The sequence below is a fragment of the Vitis riparia genome, chromosome 15 (genome assembly GCF_004353265.1).
Source record: "Vitis riparia cultivar Riparia Gloire de Montpellier isolate 1030 chromosome 15, EGFV_Vit.rip_1.0, whole genome shotgun sequence".
NCBI lineage: Eukaryota > Viridiplantae > Streptophyta > Magnoliopsida > Vitales > Vitaceae > Vitis > Vitis riparia.
In genome coordinates this window covers 1708723-1730484 of record NC_048445.1, presented here as the reverse complement: position 1 = coordinate 1730484, position 21762 = coordinate 1708723, and the positions used below count along the sequence as shown (strand labels likewise).

The 21762-nt window shown below is 34.3% G+C and overlaps 2 protein-coding genes across 6 annotated transcripts; one reads left to right on the top strand and one right to left on the bottom strand.

Annotated features, from left to right (window-relative positions):
• Positions 1 to 2241: 2241 nt before the first annotated feature.
• LOC117932285 (protein REVEILLE 6-like) lies at positions 2242 to 6765 on the top strand. Its single transcript, XM_034853463.1, has 9 exons — positions 2242 to 2576; positions 3251 to 3308; positions 4382 to 4505; positions 4613 to 4789; positions 4899 to 5027; positions 5483 to 5592; positions 6068 to 6127; positions 6218 to 6336; positions 6410 to 6765. Exons 1-8 carry the CDS (start codon positions 2356 to 2358, stop codon positions 6323 to 6325), a joined length of 987 nt encoding a protein of 328 aa, XP_034709354.1. The 5' UTR covers positions 2242 to 2355; the 3' UTR covers positions 6326 to 6336; positions 6410 to 6765.
• A 535-nt stretch (positions 6766 to 7300) lies between these two features.
• Positions 7301 to 20844, bottom strand: LOC117932283. 5 transcript variants are annotated; one of them, XM_034853462.1, is made up of 11 exons: positions 19893 to 20844; positions 19701 to 19799; positions 19343 to 19554; positions 15426 to 15619; positions 15084 to 15192; positions 14639 to 14958; positions 12415 to 12822; positions 10223 to 10304; positions 9309 to 10118; positions 8529 to 9062; positions 7301 to 7653 (listed from the first exon to the last, which is right to left on the bottom strand). In XM_034853462.1, the coding sequence occupies exons 1-11, from the start codon at positions 19958 to 19960 to the stop codon at positions 7481 to 7483; spliced, it is 3009 nt and encodes a 1002-aa protein (XP_034709353.1). In that variant the 5' UTR covers positions 19961 to 20844; the 3' UTR covers positions 7301 to 7480. The 5 variants fall into 5 exon arrangements, with proteins under 5 accessions (XP_034709353.1, XP_034709350.1, XP_034709351.1 ...); XM_034853459.1 differs by having other exon boundaries at positions 8529 to 10118; positions 19893 to 20583; positions 20735 to 20844; XM_034853460.1 differs by having other exon boundaries at positions 8529 to 10118; positions 19893 to 20583; positions 20810 to 20825.
• Between the last annotated feature and the right edge of the window lie 918 nt (positions 20845 to 21762).

Here is a 21762-nt window from a genome sequence, read left to right as displayed (position 1 = left end):
GGCTTAGCTAATTCTTTCCTTTTTTTTGTCTGAGGAATCCCTCAATCCAATCCATATGATATTATGGGGCCCTCCCTCCCTCCTTTCCCTATATTTGAACCTTCCTTTTCATATATTCCTATGGATACTTCCAAAGGGGATATTTCTTGCTATGTTTGCTTGTCGACAAATTCGAGGGAAAATACAATAGAAAGGAAATGGAGAGAAAAATTAAAAATAAATAAAAAATAAGTTTAAAGTTAATAAATTATTTTTATATAATACTTCAAACTCATTTAAATTAAATAATTTGAAAACATATAAATTTCTAATTAACTTGATATTTTTTAATAGGATAATCAAACATGAGAAAATCATTTTCGTTATGTTATGTTTGATTTCCTATAAAATTTGAGGAAAAATGCGAAGGAAAAAAAAATGAAAAATAAAAAATGGGCTTAAATTTAATATATTATTTTTATATATTTTTTAAAATTTTTTATATATATATTTTTTATTAAATAATTTAAATATATATAAATTTTAAACTATTTTTAATTATATTTGATTTTCTATAATAGAATAAAGTATAAAAAAATCATTTTTTTTTAATATTTTTTAATTTTTTTTCTTACCCTTATCTTTCCTGTATACAAAATATTGTACATCCCTTTTCCCACAAAATCTTGATGGCAAATTTGATTTTTCAAAATTTTGAGAAAAGAAAATAAACCACGCTTTTATATAAAAATTAAAATTAATTAAAAGAAATAACCGCTTCACTTATTTTAATTTTTATATAACAAATTATTTTTATTACAACTAAGTGCATAATATCTTTGTTGAAAAAATAATCTTTTTTATATTCGAATTTTGAAGTTGGGTTTTTTAACTTAACTGTTTTTAAAAACCTATTTCCCAGGAGTTGTAGAGTTGAACAAATCCTTCTTTTTGCCACACATAAAAATTTAATTTTAATAATTTAATTTTTTTCATTACCTTTTTATTATCGATATTAAGTTACTCCATAAATGTTTTTTTTTTAAATATTATAAATTTGGTAGTTATTCTAATAAGTGTTTTTAATCATTTTAATTCTTAAAAAATATAAATTTTCAAGTGTGAGGAACACAAGAAGCATTTCTTAAAACCACTATCAAATAAATTCTAAGTGATTTTTCAAACACTAAAAATGATTTTTTATATTTTTAAAAATATATCTTAAATTTTATCAAATATCTCATTTTTTTTTTCAAAAATATTTTTTATGTGAAAAATAATTTAGAGATCATTTGACAATGATTTTAGTAAACGCTTCTAATATTTCTAATACTTGAAAATTTTTATAATTTAAGTATTAAAAATGCTAAAAACGTTTTCTAAAATCACTCTCAAATAAGTTTTTATAGATGAACTTTTGTATGATTAACAATGATTTTAAAAAGTGTTTCTAAACTTTCTAATACCTAAATTTTTATCTTTCAAGTATTAGAAACATTAAAAACATTTCATAAAACCACTGTGAAATATAAATCAAATTCAAAAGCACTTAACACATGACAAATTATTATCTGTTTGCCCCTTAATAACTAATTTTAAATAATTTATAAACCAACTCATATAAATAAACCGAAAAAAATGATGAAAATCAAATACTAGAGTATACTAAATTAGTGTTCATGTTGAATAGAAAAAGTCAAAATATTTGATAGTTTTTATTAAAATAAAAGTAACTTACTAATATCAACTAATATAATTAAAATAAACCTAAAAATTATTAATAACAAATTTATTTTAGTTAATATTAATTGATATTAATAAATTATTTTTATTTAAATAAAAAAATTAAATATTTTGACTTTTTCTATTTAACATAAAACATTCATCACTTAGAGTCAAAAGAAAAAAAACAAGGGAAAAAAAAAGTTAAAAATTCTTATATTAACGGGTTTTAGTATCTAAAATATAGTTAGTTGTTGAAAATTATGAATATAATTTTTTTTTTTAAATATATTATTTGCTTGTACGGAATAATACTTTTCCCACGCTAAAAGTATACAGCAATTTACTTGGGAAGGTAAAGTCAAACACGCGCAAGTAGAGTAAAATCGTAGACTCGATCTGTTTCAGAATTGCGCAACGTGTAAGGTCAGTAAAGATACATGTGTCGGCATCGTAGCAGCGCCACCCCACCAGCACCACCAGCACCACCGCCACATCCCCCATCACTATACATAAACTCGAGTCACCAATTCAAACCTCACATTTTCTCTGCTTTCCACCTACGATTCTAACCATCCAAACACACCACAAAAAAAATTTTAATTTGAAAAAAACACGAATTTAAAAACCCTGCTTCGTTTCGTGCTCAATTCTATGGTTTCTGTAAACCCTAACCCACCACAAGGCTTCTACTTGGATCCGATGCAAATGGGACTTCCTGGTCTTGGGTCTCTGCAGCCTACTACTGCTTCTGCTGCTGCGTCGTCTTCGTCGGAGGATCCGAATAAGAAGATCCGGAAGCCCTACACCATCACCAAGTCCAGGGAGAGCTGGACCGAGCAAGAGCACGATAAGTTTCTCGAAGCTTTACAACTGTACGTCGCTCTCGATTACTTGATTTTGGGGTTCTGTTTAGTCGGTGAGAAGATTCAGGGGGGGAAATTGGAGAATTGTGTGTATGTTTTGTTTCTTGATTTCGGGGAAAGGCTGGGAAAAATGTTCAGTAGGGTCAAGTCAATTGGTCCGTTGAGTGGGGTGGGTTTATTGCTTTTTAGGGTTTGTTTCTCTTTTTTCTTACCTTTCTTTTTATTTTCTCGCACTTTCTCCGCAGCCAAATGAGGAATTGACGTTGGTGATTCCGTTAGATATCATCGAATTGAACATTTTCTTAATTGGTTAATCTTTTTATTTCCCTTTTTTTAATGAGGTTTTTGTTTTTGTCATTTCATTTTGGTTTCTAGAAGTGGGTTTTTGAAAGGAGCCTCCTTCTCTTGGCTGTTTTTCTTTTTCTTTCTTTTTTTAAGAGATGATTTTAGTCTCAGTTGCATTAGATTGTAGATTAATTTAATTTAACATCTGAGATTCTGAATTTAGTAATTTCCATGGATCCCAAGTCCAATCATAATTCCTCAAGAAATAACTGGTTGTTGGGGGATTTCGGGTGAGACTGAACTAAAATTTGAGGTTCTTTAGAGCTCTGTTATGAAATGGCTTTCATACGGTAGGAAAATCATGCATTCTGATATATATATGTTTTTTTTATCCATAGTTTTGATCGAGATTGGAAGAAGATCGAAGCATTTGTTGGGTCCAAAACAGTTATCCAGGTAATTTTTATGTAAAGATTGGCTTGTTGCAGGATAAATTTGGTATCTTCTTGAGATATTGTAAATTTGTTTAACTTGCTAAAAGAGCTACATTTGGACTTTTTAAAGCTAAATTTGGAAAGGAGTGAAAAGAAAGAGAAATGCTGATAATTAGTTACAAGGCATTCCTTTTCCAAGCTATTCATCATTTCCCTCTTCTTTCCAGATCCAAATCGTTGCCTAAGTAAGGTTGAACTGGATTTGATTTGGAATTACATTTATGTGAAATGCAAAAGTCTTGCAATGTTATGCAATCATTTTTTGGATTTGGAGTATACAAAAATTTTAGTTCCAAATATCTGTAATTCTTTTTCTTTTTTTTAACCAATTCCTGAAAATGGTCATTTAAGAGTGTTAAATATAGATAATTTTTTTTTTTGGGCAAGTACAAATAAAAACAATCCAAAAATGAACAAACTGACAAATCCTTAGTTTTTCATTAATGTTATTCAAAAATTCTTTATTGAAATTAATATGCGTTAATCACTGAAGGAACTGACTTTAATAACTCTATATCAAAATTAATATGGTTTAATCACTATGACTTGAGTTGTGTTCTGTTTGGTCAAACGCATCACAGTTATTATAGTTGATTTAGGTCAATGCTTGAGACTATAATTTTCTTGAAACTGATTCCAACAGTTCCTCATAAAGAATGCCTCCTGATGTCATACTATTAATGAAGTTATAAAATCTTCCCATATTATGAAATAACTGTTGTGAATATATTTTTTTCATGTGGTAAATTGTGTTTTATTATCTTTATTTTCTACAAAACAATTTATCTTATCCACTTCATTAGGGAGTTACCCATGAATGTTGATTTCTGTGAGATTTTTGCACTTAGTGTTTGATTACGTAAATTAACTTGTTATAAGTGGGTTACCTGGGAAACAGTAGCTCCATAGATATTTCTTGCATCTAGCTCTTAATTTCTAGACAACCATTCTGCAGCACGTGGTTATGCATGGTCCCCACTATGCTTGTATGTTTCCCTTTCATATCTTTTCACATACGAAAGGATATTTTTGCAGATACGTAGCCATGCGCAAAAGTACTTTTTGAAGGTTCAGAAAAATGGTACGAGTGAACATGTGCCTCCTCCTCGGCCAAAGAGGAAAGCAGCCCATCCATACCCACAAAAAGCCTCTAAAAATGGTTTGTGTCTGTCATGTTTGTTCTTCTTTTTAAACTGTTACTTTTATATTTTTATTTAGGGAGGGGGGGAAATTATATCCTAATGCCCATGCTTGTATGTCTGACAGCTCCAGTGTTTCCCCAAGATACCATGGCATTTCAAACTTCAGCTACTTTGCTTGAACCTGGATTTGTTCTGAGGCCAGATTCATCATCAGTGCTTAGAAATCCAATGAACAATGCAGCTTTGTCTTCCTGGACTTACAACTCTCAACCTCCAGTCAGTGTATCACATGTGACAAAAGGTTTTATACATTCCTGCTCTATTTTTAACAAGCTTTAACCTTAATTTTTGTCAAAGGCAATACCTTCAGTATGCTAAAATAGTTTATTTTATTACGACTTTGTTTTCAGATGAGGTAGGATTGGCTGGGCCAGCTATGCAACATAATAATTGTTGCAGTAGTAGCAATGAAAGCACTCCAAGGTCTTGGCCAATTTGTAAAACACATGATCAGGGAAATCACAGCTTGCCAATACGAGGTTAGCACTTTTTTTATAAGAATTGAATTATTAGAAATGCATATAGATGGAAACTGATGGTAAAATTTGAATCATCTAATTCTTAAAATGCATCTAAGTTCTAGTATGACATATATGTCGTAAACAAAAGGAGTATTAATGATATGGATCCTCCCCCTATCTATATGCATATATGATTTTGTTTTATATGATTCTGGTTTACTTAGGCACAGTAAAGAAGTTAGTAAATATGAGAAGTCTTCACTATCATTTTTGTGCTTTCCATCACTCAGTGTAACCCTTAACCATCAATTTAACAGCTGATATGTTGTACTTATTTAGTGTCATATCTTGTGTTTACATAAGATACTCAAGTAGGCTAGCAATCTCTCCTTTAATGCTTGGCACTGCTCTATATCATTTGGTAATTATTCTTTCATATTTTTTTATTGAGTAAAAGTTTTCATTTGCTGCAGTTATGCCAGATTTTGCTCAAGTGTACAGCTTCATCGGTAGTGTTTTTGACCCCAATGGAAGTGGTCACTTGCAGAAATTAAAGAACATGGACCCAATAAATGTGGAAACGGTACGTCATCTTTTAGTATTTTGCTTTTTCTGTGTTGGGGAAGTAGATTAGTTGTTTACATGGCAACACGTGGCTGATACTTGGTCAATTTGGGGGGAAAAGTACTAGAGACAGTATAAGATAAATTTTTACTTACCATATTAAGAACATCAGCTCAAGTTTCCTGGTTCATCTCATCTTTTGAAGAATCCCTTAAGAATTTATTTTTTTTATAGGCAGATAATAAGATTTTGTAAAAATATCAATGCTTGAACTAGTAAAAATAAAAATAGATGTAGAAGCAATATAAGAATGTTGGTTATTTTTATACCTCTTATCAGTTTTTGGAAATAATTCACTAAGCTTCTTGTGTGATCTGTGTATAGTGTGTACATGAGCTTATTCACATTTTACACTAGTGCTTTAGATTTACCTTTTTTGCTCAGATTGCTTAAAAAACTGATGTTTTACTTGGGGATTTTATGTGGCTGTCCAGGTATTGCTATTGATGAGAAACCTTACAATCAATTTAACAAGCCCTGAATTTGCGGATCATGTAAGTAATTTTTTCCACTTACATCTGATTCTTCTGAATGCTATTCTGAATGTCACTGGGGTGAAACGTTTTAAATTTTGATCAATGCAGAGGAAGTTGCTCTCATCTTATGATGCTGACTTTGAGAAGGCTAAATCCAGCAGCACTCGCAATATTCTCCATGTTGGTAAATCAGAGAGTGCTATTCTATCAGCATAAGAAGTAAGAAGGTAGAAAGAAAAAAAACCCGACTTTCATCTGTGTTTTTTGGCAAAATGATTGCTTCCTTTTACTTTTAAGCAGAGAAATGCCAGGGTGCAAAGGGGGAAACTGTCTATGAGTGATCTCTCTTGCTGTTTCTAATAGGAATAATGAGAAGTGTCCAGATTCTCTCCTCTAGTTTATGTATATACGTAGGTGTGATGGGGTGTATATGTGCCACCAGCATGGTTTGTTTGATGCCATTGCCTTTGCCTTTTTTGGGTTTTCCGTTTCGTGCTTGTTTATGTCAAGCGTTGCAGTATATATGTTATCTTGAAGGCCGCCAACACCCATTGTATAGTGTGTTTTTGGTGTACATATCTGCTGAGTTTTGACTGGCACTTGTGTGAGATGTGTTTTTGAGAGGCTTTGGTTATATAAATAATGTTATGGACGAACTGTGTTTCAATCAAAAGTGAAATAAAACTGTTAAACTGAACAAAATTACGGACTCTGGTAGACCTCAGAGTCTTGAGCAGTTTTGAGGAATTTTACTGCCGCCTCCTTGAAAGTCGATGCATGGAAGTTTGGGAAAACATTTTCATGTGTTCAGGCAAAGAAAGTGGGTTAATTCATTATCTATTACAAACTGCTTGATTTTTTTTATTTTTTTTTTCACAGACCTTTCAACCCTCTCAAAATATGGGGTTATGTAATGAAATTTTGAAGTTACAGGAAGTAGGTCCATTTAACAAAAACTAAGAGGTAAATAAGAGAATGAAATTGAAGTTTCTTTCTAAATTCAGTCGTGCGCACTTGTGGCAAAATCCAACTATTCTTTCCAGACAACTACAAAATCATTTTGAAATCCCAGCAAATATGGTTAGAATAAAGGGGAATGGCATGACGTGAACTTAACCCAGAATGAAAGTTGCAAAAAGGGCTTGTGAAACTATATATATTTTTTTTTTTTTTGGTCAACAAAAGAAAAAGAGCAGACCCAAAATCCCAACCATATAAAATGCATAAGATACACTCTCCGCAGTCCGATTCGCCTCTTGAATTCTGAAATAAAGCATTTTTCAAACTCAATTCTCCAATTGGAGGAGTTTGTGGACTAGGTGAAAGATGATGCATAGAGTTCAATATACACAACCACAATCCATCATCCCACTATCTGTACCTAAAACCACCCGACTCTAGCCCATGCCCATGCCCATGCCCTTGACTACCATGCCCCCCACCAGCAGCTAATGGATGGATCTGCTTCGAATTTGCCCTCAGCTCCATTTCTATCAGCCTCTGTATTGCATCAGGATGATTGCTTCCATCACTTACATCAGGACCTGAAAATAGCCACGAATAAGAATTTTTCCTTTTTCCTTTTTTTCAACAGTAATACCATCAACAAATAAGTTTATCAGCATCTAAAAATTCTGAAAACAATAAGAGAGATGACAACAACATTGCAATGGTGGTGATGACAGATGACATTGATAACAAGAGTTCAGCCACAGGGCTGTTTTTTACCCTAAATAAAAATTGGAAAGCCTCCATCATATACTAGGCAGGGATTAGATTAGGCCCCACTAAAGAGTACCCCACATTGATAGTTTACCTAAAATGGGCTATCCCCAGTACAATGTAAATGAACCTGAGTGGGAACAAGCAAAAGTAAAACATAAGCCCGCATTTTTTGACGTGTTATTTTGACTATACCACAACATGGAAAGCAATATCATAAGAAATCGTTCAGGTAAGAGCTCTAAGCTGTGAATATCTAACTGTATACTTGTGCACGGCCACTAAAATTAAAATAGTGTATAACTGGATGGAATTCAGTAATTCCATGCTTATGATTGTATAATGATATTGTGAAGTAAGGTTTCATATTCAGAAGCTGGATCTAGCTTTCAGCCACTCAAAAATGAGGAGAGAATTTGTGGATGTTTTTGAAAATGTCAGATAAGTTCAATCCACAGCACCAATTAGGGCTATAAAAGCTTTTGGGCCTCTATTCAGGGCATTGATGAAACCTTAGAACGGTTCAAGACCACAAATTGACTTCCCTAAGCTGCACAAAATATACATTTGCATTTTGGGGATGAAGCTAGATCCCTAACTATTCCAAAAAGAAAAGACAGAAGGAGCTTGCGTTTATAACTTGCCTAATGTAATGAAAAGAGCAGGGCAGACAGCAAGAAAAAAGCGAAAGCTTTACCTGGCACTGGCATTCCAAGACCACCAAAGTTAGGTTGTCGATGACCAAAAGGAAACCCTTGCAGAGGGTTCACTTCCTGCACGAAATTAGTCGCCTGATTGTTGGGACGAAGGGGCAGTGGTGCCCCCCTTGGAAATCCCCGTAGTGGGTGAGGCGGAGGGAAATTGCCAGGCATGTGCATCTGCTGTAACATAGGATGATGAACAGGATGATCAAACCCTGTCAGCCCAGTACTGGGATGATGGAAAGGAGGGCGAAACATATTTGCAGGAAATTGATGATTTGGTGGAGGGTCATGATGGATGATGTTCTCGGGAGCCATGAACTTCATTTGAGAATTAATTTGAGCAGTATGAGAATCTAATGGATGAAATAATGGCCTCCCATGATTCATCTGAGGGTGATGAAGCTGTGGAGAAGATGGTTGGGCATGAAGATTTTGATGGTCCATAACCTCATAAGGAGCATGAATAAAAGGTGGACCCTCTGAACCTCCTGCCATTGATCTTTCATCGTTGAGGCCAGTGTTCAAAGCTGCAAGTTTTTCAACAATGTCAATTGGTGTGTTTGAGGATAAAAATTCTGTTTTAGTTGAATTCCCTGCACGCATAAACAGGGAGTTTTGGGGGTTCAGTGGATCGCTGACAGAAATCAAGCTATCCTCTTCAGGCAGCCGAATTTCAGCCTCCCCATCAAAGCCACCAAGCTTAGACACTATTTCGGCTCGGAGCTGTGACGAATCCACATCAGATCTAGGATCATCAAGCTGTAGCCAATTACCTCCAATCTTATCTGATTTGGTTGGCTGTCTGCGGTTTGACGCCAAAACACTGCTTTCAGCACCAGTCCTGTTGAATCTAATTTCCCCAACCGCAGAAGGAAGGAGACCATCATCTATGACTGGAATGGACAACCCATGAGGCTCTGAAACATGGATTCTTGTAGACCCTACTGAGCTCCTTTGGACAGAAACCGGTGCTTCAACCGATTGCAGCTCCTTCATAAAAGCACTCCCAAAGAGTGTCTCAAGAGTCAGACTCGTTCCTGAACTGTGGACTTTTTCAGCATTTTCCTCTGTTGAAATAGACCCAATATTTTCTTTTTCGAAAACATTTAGTTTGTCTGAGGATCCCATGTCAAGATTCGAGGATGGTGCCCTATCTTTCATGTCCGTTCCCTTCTGTAACAATGAGAGAAGGTGCTGGGATGCATGGTTATCAATGTTGATTTTTGGCTGCTGAGTCTTCACATCAGAAGAACTCTGGCTTTGCACAGGTGGCTGCAAAGTTGCACTATTGTCACTAATTTCTGACAGAATTGAATGTTCAAGGTCTTCACATGTAAGGACCCCCGGAATGGCAAATGGTTTATTGCTATTATACAACTGCTCGGAGATCCCAACAGTAGCGGATGTTAAATTAGATGCCATAGGCTTATTCGCAAGTTCATTGTGTTCAGAAGTCACGTCTAGTGGAATTTGTTCAGAGGTTTTCAAATCAGAAACTTGGGATCCAGCTTTCTCACCACCAGTGATTAATGAAAGCAAGTCACTTGGTCTCCCTGATGAGAGACTATCTGTTGGTTTATTTTCTGCATAAGGAAAACAGAAAAATTAAAACTTCAATAAAATTCCAACTACTAGGCACAAGCAATTGATGGCAGATGTCAAGCAAACGTCTTGACACAAGACATACCATCTTCAAGAAACCAATGAGCAAACTTGGAAGATTGGACAGTGCTAGGGCTCCAAGCATCATCTGCTTTACTCCCATGCTGCTGATAAAGCAACAAAAAGTTAACAAGAGGTCTCAGATTCTTAACAATAAGAACTTCATAGAATACCAATGCTAGAAACCTACAATCAACTGAACTTAAAATTGCCACATTCATTTGATGGCACTAGCTAATGTACTGGGTGTAAACCTACACATTGCACAATTAAAAAAGGAAAAAAATAAAAGTGAAAAAAAATCAAATTGAAGGTTAAAACTCATCCAATCAAGCTGAACAGTATTCACTAGATCCACTCATTGGGAACCGGCGATGGATGAGTTGAATCCCTATTTGACTTTGACATAGCATGGCCTGGTTTGGTAATGCATCCTAATACCACCAACATGGTATGGGTACTTATTGACTAATGGATTGCTCTCATGTTTCTTACATGGCATGATTTTGTTGTCCATTCTCTTTTTTTTTCCATGTTGACATGGCACAAGTTTATCAATGCAGTGTCAACTTTGATAGGAATGGCTTACAAAAGAGTCTAATCAATGTGTGACATTGAGTGGGCCTTATTTATAACAATCACCTGGAGAGGCGCTCATTATCATATTAAAATGGAGTCACGGTTTCAACAGTCAGAATGATTCTTTATTAACTTGATCTACTAAAATGGGAGCCTTCAGAAATTGACGGGGTGAGAGGAGCACCAACAATAATTTGACAGCCTCATTCTGATGATTTCGAATAGGACTTACTGCATGTTTCAGGTACTGACATTGAACAATTTTTTGTTCCAACTGCTGGCTTGTTTTGGGTTTAATAATGTTTGCCTACAGAGGCCCTAAAAAAATCATCAAAAATCCATCTAATAGAGAGAAGCTGTACATCATAGAGAAGCTATACCTAATAAGAAATATGAAGAAGAAGAAAGGAGGTATAGGCAGGCTTATTTTGGGGTTTTCTGTTTGCCCATAGAGGCCCTTATAAAGTTTCTCATATACTTCAGAAAATAATATCAAGAAGAAGAAGAAGGCTAGTTTTGGGTTTTGATAATGTTTGCCTATACATCCCAGAACTTAATCATCATCTTAAAATAGAACTTCAAATATAATTTGAACTTAATCATCATTTTAAAATAGATTGCAACAATATAATTCAGCAGCTGTGACATGAAATCCAAAAATGGGCAAAACCTTGCATTTGACCTCATGATGATTGTTATCATTATCCACTCATCTCTCTCCTCTCTCACACACAACACATAATCACAACCTCAATAATCTGAAGCAGCAAGATGAAAGTGGAATTAGATTTTTTTTTTTTGATAGATGGAATTAGAAATTATATTATGGGCAAGCTTTCCCAAAACTGACAAATAGCATCAGTTGAGCTTCTTTTTCCCTCCCAATACAGTTGAAGATCAACCAACCAAAGAAAAACCTACTGAAGAAATTTCGCTAAACTCAAAGTGAGTGACTGAGAAATCCCAAAACCAGTCAACAATAAATTGAAAGGACTCCAATTTAATGATGTTCGGTACATGTAAAGGGGACATGAATCTCATTTTGCCCCCTCCTCTAAACAACATTAAATGGAATATAGCTAAAACTGGACTGAAGAAAGACGCAAATGCTCATGCTGGGTAAAGGTAGGATTTGGGGGAGTGGAGCTGATATACTCAAATACCCAAGAAGGAAGAGGGAAAAAATTTCAAAACCATTTAATAGCAGATAACATCTGAAGGAGAGAACTTACATACAAAACTTCATCATGCTTAAAACACATACACACACACACACACTTTTTAGATCAATCCTAAGAAGGAAAAAAATGATTGTTAATCAACAAATGGCAGGAAAAATTATATGTTTTACGAATAGTATAAATTCTTATCATGAAAAAAACAAATTGTTGTCATGGAAAAAATGAATTGTCAGTTTCAATGGGGAAATTTGAGACAGTCAATCATCAATCAACCTTCTTGCTACATTCAGGGTCATCAATCAATCACTATCATATTCTGATAGGATATGAGTAACATATGACGGCATAAAGTAACTCACTCCCAAACTAACAATGAGGATTGTGAGTATGCAGCACTTGGAATTAATACAGCTCATATCTCATAGGGCAGAAGCATAAGAAAATTAGTCATAATTACCTCAACGAAACTAGAGGAGCTGCCACTAGCCACTGTTAAAGAAGTGCCAAAAAGTTTATCTAGGATTGACGTTGAATTATCTTGACTGTATTCACCCACAATTTTTTCCTGACTCTTCTTCATATTGAGCTCTGTGCTTTCACCATTCTCCAGGGCTTCATGCATATTGGAAAGACTAGAAGGCATATATGACTGGCTATCCATGCCAATTGTCTTATGAGAAGATTCTAAATTCGATGATGAATTAACAATATTCCCATTCTTGTTGATAAATGGAACTTCAATAGTTACATTTTGATGATGATGCTCACTTAGACTCATTTCATGTGCTGATTGTTTCTCAGCCCCATTTACCACAGAGTTGCCATGGGAATGGGAAAGGCTATCCTCAAGTTCAGGATTCCCAACCTGTTGAAGCATTAGACAAATGTGTGTAATAAGAAGGAACCGAAAAGATTATTATGGCATCTACACAAACTAAATCTTGAGTTCAAAAAAACAAAGTCATAATTTTCCCAAAGTACATTAATGAAACATTAGGAGCACAGTCAGCAATTAAATGATAAATTTCAAAATCTCAACAAAGTTTTCACAGTTCTGCAAACATCTTAATAAAACACTTAAAGATGAGCAACACCTTGATAAACACTTAATATCAAATATCAGCAAAGATGACAAAATTTTCTGGGTGTTCTCTAATCCCAGGTCTGACTGAATGCAAGGGGAAAAAACGCAACATAAACAAACAAAGAATCATCAATGACTTTTCCCCACAATCTGCTCCAATGAAGCACCAAGTGATTCCAATTTACATTCTATATATTAGAGTTTTCTCTTTTGAGAATCTAGGATGCAGGAAAAACATATTCTACTTCCATAGACTAAATGATTTTCATAATATAAAGTTGAACAGCCTAGTATACCTAATTAAGAAAAGAGAACGCCTCGCAAGTTCTTGTATATTATCACATAATTTAAGTTTGAAGCTAAACTTGAAAATAAGCTCCATAATACGACCAACCAAAAAATGAATTTAATAAACAACCAAATTAAGTTAACAAAGAGAAGAATACATAATTGTTAACATAATGCCATGGTTTTAAAACACGCAAGATGATAAGGCATGAGCCTAAGCGAAGTGAAATTTGATCTACGATGCATATCAATTTTATAAAATATGACCTAGAATCCAATCCAAACAACAAAAAATTTTAAGATTCCATACATTTAGAATAAGTATTTAACAAAAAATACGAAATCTTATGAATTTCAAAATACGGTTAAAATTTCAAGAATAAAAATATTTAAAAAGTAAAAATGAAGTAGCTTAGACACGTCTATCCAACAAGGTGCATGCCTTGGCAAGTGAGCCACTATAACTAGGGAGTGGTTCTGCCTTGGGCCTAGGCATGCTTTAAGTGCACCTTTTACAACTATGCATAATGCGACAACAAAAGAAGGAAAAGCAACAAGAGGAAGCGACTTGAAGGCAAACTTAATAATGTCAATGATACAACTTAACACAGGCAGCGTTTAGTAGATATGAAAAGGACAACCTTGACATCAAACTATAAAGAAGCAATCACCTACCCAAGAGACCCAAACCCAAGTGCCATCAGTTGTGTATGATTGTGTGCCCACTTGCCATGGTTCAAGAATAGACCATCACTATCTGTTTCTATTAATTGTACTGTCATCTTCCATGCATAAGAACTGGAGTTCATCAGTATATTACCAATTGATTGACAAATCTATTAAACAGTTCAACTAAAAAGGGCCAAATGTAGTAATTTCGCAAGATGCTCTCAAAAACACAGCAAAGCATGATTTAGCAACCAGTATACAAGGGGAATAGTGGCAGCAGAGGTGAAATCCAATAAATGTGTTAAAAAAGGGGTGAAAGAGGACAAGAAAGGTGTTGAAGAAAACATGCATGGCCATCAACTGTTATTATCAGGGAATATGAGAGCTAGTAACCATTTATTTGCAATTAGTAGCTTATATAAAAATACAATCACCCCAAATTCAATCATGATGATAGGTACTATTAAGAACAAAGCAGGGTTGTGGATATAGAACTTCAAGAAAAAACCAATCAATGGAAACACACAAACTGATTGCCTAGGGGTAACTTAGCAACCAAATTTAGGAACAATATCAGAAGAAAAGCAGATATATAACCAGCCAACTTCTAGCGCACAAAAAATCAGAAGGAAATGATTACCTCTGCTGGATGAGGATGAATTATAGATTTGATTCCAAAATTCCTCTCAAGAATTGTGCTTGTAAAACCGGGGGGTACAAGAGGTCTAGATGCAGGAGTTTGTGAGGGTAATGAAGATTTTCCAGAATCATTATGGGAATCAGGTACTATCACAAGCTCAGCCACTTCACTGTTTCTATTCAAAAGTCCTTTCTCATCTTTGGGGTCCTCCAGCAATGCAGTAACATCCGGGACAGAATCACCTTTATGCTTGTCTGGATTCAAATTCTGCTTCTCCTGAAATGCTTTTTGTTGTTCCTTCCTCATCAACTCAAAGGATGCTGAGAGGAAAGTTATTAAATGTTAAAAGCAAGTTCAATCCAGTGCAAAATCATCACTGACCGAACTAGAGAAGCAAAGGAAGGCTTGCATTCTACCAGGAAATCTAGGAGACGACACACATTACCTCTTCTCTTTCTTTCCTCTTCTGCTCTGTCCTGACTTGTGTCCTCAGCAGAACCAAATGTTTCATCATTGTACGAATCATAGGTGTCTCTTCGTGAGTGAGGTACTGCCTGGAGTAAATAAAGGAAAAAGGGAATATTTATTTAGTAGGAAGGTTTAATTGAATAAAAATTCCAACTAAGTTCAATTCACTGTTTGTTATTTTTATCCTTCAATATCATAGAGATAAAATGGACAATTCTTAAAATGCTCACGATCATAAAACCAGAAACACAGACATTATGAAGTTGATATCTGCTAATGTAAGCATCAGTAGAAAATTAAAAATAAGTACAAAATTAACCTTATAAGGACGAGGAGGATGATAAGGCTCGTTACTCCTATTCAGCTGGTAGTGATCATTAGCTCGAACCTTTGGAGCTGATGCCCCTGCTGCATATCCAGAAGGTCTTGGAAAAGAACCACTCCCAAGAAGTCCGTCATGTTCAGGAGTTTGCCAAGACCTACGAGACTGGTTACCAAATCGCCTTCCAGAATCTGCATAATAACAGAAATCATAGAATGAGTAAAAAAACAAAATTTTGATATTGAATATATACATCATTTTTCTTTTCTTTTCCTTTTTTTTTTTTTTTTTTTCATTTTTTGATAGGCAAAGAAGAGTGTATAAAAAGCACCTAACAAAAAGGAGCCCAAATGTATACATCAGTAAGTGATAAAACCAAAATTTGGCATGATTTCAGCAAAACAGGATATAATATTTAATGGCAAAGTCACAGAACTGAGCAAACATGACAGAGCATCCAGAAATTACGAAGCAAAGCATGGATAGATTACTATTGGAAAATCACAAAACCACAGAAAGATGAATCAATTCTTCAATAGAAAGTAGTTAACTCAATAGCTTTTAAAGATGCATGATTGCTACCATGCTATGTGCATATTAGAGCAAATGATTTTTTTTGATAGGTTATATTAGAGCACATGATGGGTGAATCCACTACTCATTAAGGTTTCCCAAGTGGAAACAATGTTGTTGGCATTCACAATAGAATCCCATTCTTTTTTTCTTTTTTTTTGATAAATAAACATGAAGTATATTATCAAAAGGCAAACAGCCACAAAGCATACAAGATGTATACAAGGTAGCCTAAACCTCTAAGAGCAAGTTTTGAAACAAAAAACCTCACCAGCCCTTAAGTGGATGTCAACCACTCCAAAAAACCTATAAGTGAAGAGGACTCCTCTCCAATATACAATCTAGCCCAACTCCACAAGTTACATACAAAAGAATTTTTGAGTTTCTATACTGCTAAAGAACCCTCCCTAAAAGCTAATCTATTTGTTCTTTAGATGCTCCATGGTTGATGGCTTGGAGCAGCATATGGCATACTCACATTACATACTATTTGTTTTGCATTGAAAGGGTGGTGACTAGAAACCTTGATAACACTTCTGTTTCTTGTAGATTTTGCTTTTGTAATGTGAGTATGCCATATGCTGCTCCAAGCCATCAACCATGGAGCATCTAAAGAACAATTGCCTCTGTGCAACTGCAGCCTAATAGTTGAAAAAGCCTCTCTTGGAAATTTCTTTGGAGGGTCAGCTGCTTAAGTCACAGGTATTGGGAAACAAGTGCTGTGTGCCAGGGTACATCCAGGTATTAGATTTGTTAATCCACCAAATTTTAGGTTATGTAGATATGGCACATGTGTTGGTGTGTTAAAAAAACAGGTAAAGATATTTATTTGCCCCAAGTAAAGATCAATTTGTAAAACATTTATCCAGATTGAGTTTGATTAGAATAACACTAACAAAAGGTTCTAGACAATATGGTAAATAATTGATGTTTAAATTTCAGAAGATTAAGGACCTATATGCAAATTCCAGAAACCTCTGCCACTTTTTTTGGGAAGAGTAGATCCAATGTGTGTAACCATCCAGAACTGTTTGTAGGCTTGTTCCACTTTCAGCAAACCTTTAACAACTTCTTAAGCGATTTTTTTGCTGGATGCTTCTCTTAAATACTTGAAATCTTTTTTATTTTTTATTTTTTGTTGTTTGGATTGAATTTTGGATCATATTTTATTAAATTGACATACACCCTAAGTTACATCTCACTTTGCTAAGTCTTATGAGACTTTTGTGCCTTAGGTGTGCCAAGCGCTCAAAACCATGATACAAGTATACTAAAATACGTATCTTATATATACTAATATGGGTATGTTTATCTGCCATGTTTAAAATTCTAACTTCCCAAGTTTCCTGTCATCCCCACAAGTATATAATAATGTGTGCGTGCATGTTTCTGTAACATGATTAAAATTTTAACTTCCCAATTTCCCTATCATCCCCCTCCATATAAAAAAATTAAAAGAAAAAAAAAAGACTATATATGACGGAAAAACATCTATACTTTATTCATCAATCTGACAATCAAATCATTAAAATTCTAAAATACTGCTTTCTAGGCGAATTGTAATATACGTTTGTATGTAGGTATATGCAGGTAAAAATGCCTAACAAAAGGGAACATAGTCATAATACAAAATCTTTCTAGGAAGAAAAAGAGGGGTTGATACAAGGAACCTCTTATACTACTCTTTTAAGCAAGTGGATTTAGAGATATGCCTCAGAAAAAGAGTCTAGATAAAAGTGGGTTATTATTGGGAAGTTTGGGGAAGAATGGGAAAGTAGGTGTTCTAGGGGGAGAAGAAAAGGAAGGTCTCAAAGTAGGATTGAGGAAGATAATTAGGAGCAAAATGCAAATGGTAGGTTTTTAATAGAGTTTACTTTATTGTAAGGGATGAGAGAAGAGTAAAGTTTTGGATGAATAGATGGTGCAGTGACTCACACTTGAGAAGCTCTTTGCCTATTTGTCATAGCTAGTTCAAAAGATTTGTGAGTAGACGAAGCATGGGAGCAGGTTGGGGAGAGAGAACACCAAAACCCTTGCTTTTCAAAACAATTCCATAGTTGGTAGCTAGAGATGGTAGAGGCCTTTCTACAAAAACTTCAAAAGCAAGTAGAGAGAATCTAAAGAGCGCTGAGGAGAGAGGGGGTTTATTTGCACAGGAAGCAACATAGGGAAGAATATTGACCTTGGATCGGCAGAAAATGAGAGGTGTCTTGGGGAATAGATATTACATGTGTAAAAGAGAAGAATCAATGGGTGACATTCCTTACATAGCATCTCAGCAAGAATATTGTGGTAGTTAGTCTTCCATGTTTGGGATAGAATGGGTGATCCACTCTGCAACAAGACTGATGTTGTTAAGTTGGAATGGGTTCTACGATGAGAAGAGGAAAAAAGATAGCCAAGTTGGCTGCTCGTTTGTTTTGAACAATTTGCTGGGAGAGATTAGAGGGCATTAGAAAACATAGAAAAATTAGGAGCAAGTGTTCTAGTTTGTTTATGTGTAAGATAGCCAGGTTGGCTGCTCATTTGTTTAGAACAATTTGCTGGGAGAGATTGGAGGGCATTAGAAAACATAGAAAAATTCAGAGAAAGTGTTCAAGTTTGTTTTTATGTGTAAGTTATATATATACATGCATATATCTTATCAAAGAAACCTCATTCCCTTAATTTTTTTAAATTTTTTTCTCCAACAAGCCCAATTCTCCCTCTCTTTGTTAGGAAGCCACCTTCTCTCCTTTATTCAAATTTCCGATTCAAACAGCTTTTTCTTCCTTAATTGTTCTGACTTTGCTATCAAAAACCTTAGATATTGTAACTCCTCCCTTCATTTTCTAGTTTGTTGCTAGCAAGGGCCCTTGTCCTTTACTTTTTTCCCTAATCCATGTCAAATTTGTCTGGTGATGTGGTATCATCACCAAGGTCATTGCTCCAACTCCCAAGTTCAGACAGTTTTTATTCTCATTTTCACCTTATTATGAGGTACAGCAATGTGGCCAGAAGTGGTTTTTTTATAAGTATGGGGGCAAAGAGATTTGTTGAAAGATGTTGCATGTCCAGGTGTCTAGCTCTAATTGAGTCCATTTTCACCAGGGTGACCAGATACCATTAAAGCAAACCAAATTTCATAGTGTGTAAGTATCCATTTTGTGCATTGGATTAGTCAATCAGTTTGATGGCATTACATCTTCAAGTAAGTGGGTGATAAGTTATTTGCAGGATAAAAAAATAGTATATATAATCAACAACACTTGTAGCACCCATGAAGAGAAAAATGATTCATATGTCAAAATATCAGCACTTATATCTAAATTAGAACAGAAGTTGAGAAACTTAAGCCATACCTGAGTCCCAATCAGATTGAGAGTCACTATCTTTCTCACTCCGTCCAGAAGAACGACTTTCCCACCTTCCATGGATTCCTCGAGAAGAATTACTTGAATCTCCTCTGGTTGGTGGAGATGAGCCATACTCATTACGCCTGAAACTTTGCAATGACAAACTTCCAGAGATTTTTTGTCGATCTTGTGCATTATAGGAGGCATCCTCAAATTCACTGATACAAAACAAGCATCAGATTTTTTTCTCTTTTTTTTTTTTCTTTTCTTTGATAGATTCAAACCAAGCATCAGATTAAGAGCAATACACATCATGCTAGAAGATCGATAATAAAAATTTATACTATAAAAAGAGGTATCTTACCTTAGAATTGAATGGTCAAATCCAGTTGGTAGCTTTTTGCAAATATCCAGCTCACTTAATGACAATAAAAAATCTCTTGTATATGATATCTGCAAAGTCCTGAATCATTATGACAAATTTGTTACAACACATAACAAAAATAAAGGCAAAAAAAAAAAAAAGGAGAAACATGTTGAAAAGAAAGCTATTTACTTCTGATATTCGTGCTTTGCTTCAGCAGGTCGATCCACTAAGAGTTGCTCTTCATGTTCTAAGCTCATTTTGCTTGTGCTACAATTGGAGAAATAGGTATTTCTAAGCCGCCCAATGGAAGCTCACCCTCGAGTTTCAATCAAGAATCGCACCAACAATCTCATTCAAATTTGATTGATAAAAAACTGTGCCCACTACGCAATATTCAGAGCCATACCTCCATCAAATCACTTGAAACAGCGTATCTAAACAAGTTTCAATCCCTAAACCCTCTCAGTTGTATTCCTGCTGATATCACACAAGATACTAAACCGATAAAGAACGTTTAGCTTCATGCATCAAAAACACTAAACAGCATCTTCAAAGAATGGCCCACTGTTCCAACCACTATCAATCTATCATCCATCAAAGCATACCCAGAAAAATCTAAACCGCGTCTAATACAGATTAAAAGAAAAAAAAAAAGGTAAACAACAACCACCTCTACACCAACAGAAATCAAGTTCTTGTACCCTATGATCCAGCTCAATCTTCACAATTCTCTAACCATAAAATTGTCCAAATCCAAAGATTACCCCAAAATCCCACCAACCAATGACGATCTTGTTCACAAGAATTCAAGCTCAGAACACAAATACACCCGCATCTAATCACCCTTCCTCAAATCCGAACACGAATCTCGCTTCATATTCTAGGCAAGAAACAATAATATTATTATTATCAGGAGTTCCTCAAAATCAATTCAAATCGGTCCAAATTAGCATCAGATGAGACATTCTAGGGTTTATTTTTTTGAACTCCAAAAAACTAGGGTTTTGATATAGACAAAGAAGAAAAAGCACCTGGATCAGAGCAGTGGATAGAGAGAGAGCGTGAAGTGGAAATTAGGGTTTCGATCTCTCGAATTTTTTGCCTACCTTTTGGATCGATGGAGGAGAGAGAAAGACTGTTGATGAAATGACGTTGTTCGCCCTGGTAACGCGTAATAACGAAAGAAAGAAAGAATTGTTATTAAAAAAAAAAGCCGCCTAACGCCACGCGCCTTTTCTGTTTGTGTGTCGCACGCTCTTTGGTATTTGTTGAATTTCCCCTGGAACCACTTTCTTGCATTTAGGGCCTGCTATTTCGAGGCATATTAATGACACGGTTTTAAATTTTAATTATTGGATTGTTTTTTATTTCTTAAAATAAAAATAATCTTTTATTATTTATAGAAATAATTTATTTTCAAAAGAACTTCTTAAAATGTTTAGGAAGTGTTTTTAAAAATATTTTTTGTTATTAAAAATAAAAAGCTTTTTTTTAAATGGGAAAACATATTTAGTAATAATTTATTATTTCTATAAATAATAAAAAGCTTTTATTATTTATAGAAATAATTTATTTTCAAAAGAACTTCTTAAAATGTTTAGGAAGTGTTTTTAAAAATATTTTTTGTTATTAAAAATAAAAAGCTTTTTTTTAAATGGGAAAACATATTTAGTAATTTTTTTATAAAACATGGTTTGATAATTTGTTGTGAAATCGAGCACTTTTTTTAAGAATATATTTTAATTTTTTTAATTATATTCATTTATTTTCTATTACTATTTTAAAATTTAATTATATAAATATGAAAATTAATTAAAAATAAAAAACCATATATAAAATTTATTTTAAAACAAATTTGAAAATACAAAAAATAAACTAATAACATTTGAGATTCCTAAACCAATTTTTTTAAATCAAACAAAATATCATATAACATTTTTCAAAAACACTTTTCATGCAAGACTTCAACTTCCCCATAGATAACTAATGAAGTCAAGCTTAAGAACTTTAGAAAAAGCCAGAATCCACATTAATCCAATAAATTATTTGGCTTTTTTAG

What these genes read in the sequence shown, in the direction of transcription:
- LOC117932283 (XM_034853458.1), bottom strand. Translation starts at nt 19,960, where the DNA reads ATGAGCTTAGAACATGAAGAGCAACTCTTAGTGGATCGACCTGCTGAA. An exon ending in GCAAAGCACGAATATCAGAA is followed by an intron (nt 19,800 to 19,892) that starts GTAAATAGCTTT and finishes ATAATGATTCAG; the next exon opens with GACTTTGCAGATATCATATA. An exon ending in TTTGACCATTCAATTCTAAG is followed by an intron (nt 19,555 to 19,700) that starts GTAAGATACCTC and finishes GTTTTGTATCAG; the next exon opens with TGAATTTGAGGATGCCTCCT.
- LOC117932285 (XM_034853463.1), top strand. Translation starts at nt 2,356, where the DNA reads ATGGTTTCTGTAAACCCTAACCCACCACAAGGCTTCTACTTGGATCCG. An exon ending in GGTCCAAAACAGTTATCCAG is followed by an intron (nt 3,309 to 4,381) that starts GTAATTTTTATG and finishes ATATTTTTGCAG; the next exon opens with ATACGTAGCCATGCGCAAAA. An exon ending in GCCCTGAATTTGCGGATCAT is followed by an intron (nt 6,128 to 6,217) that starts GTAAGTAATTTT and finishes TGATCAATGCAG; the next exon opens with AGGAAGTTGCTCTCATCTTA.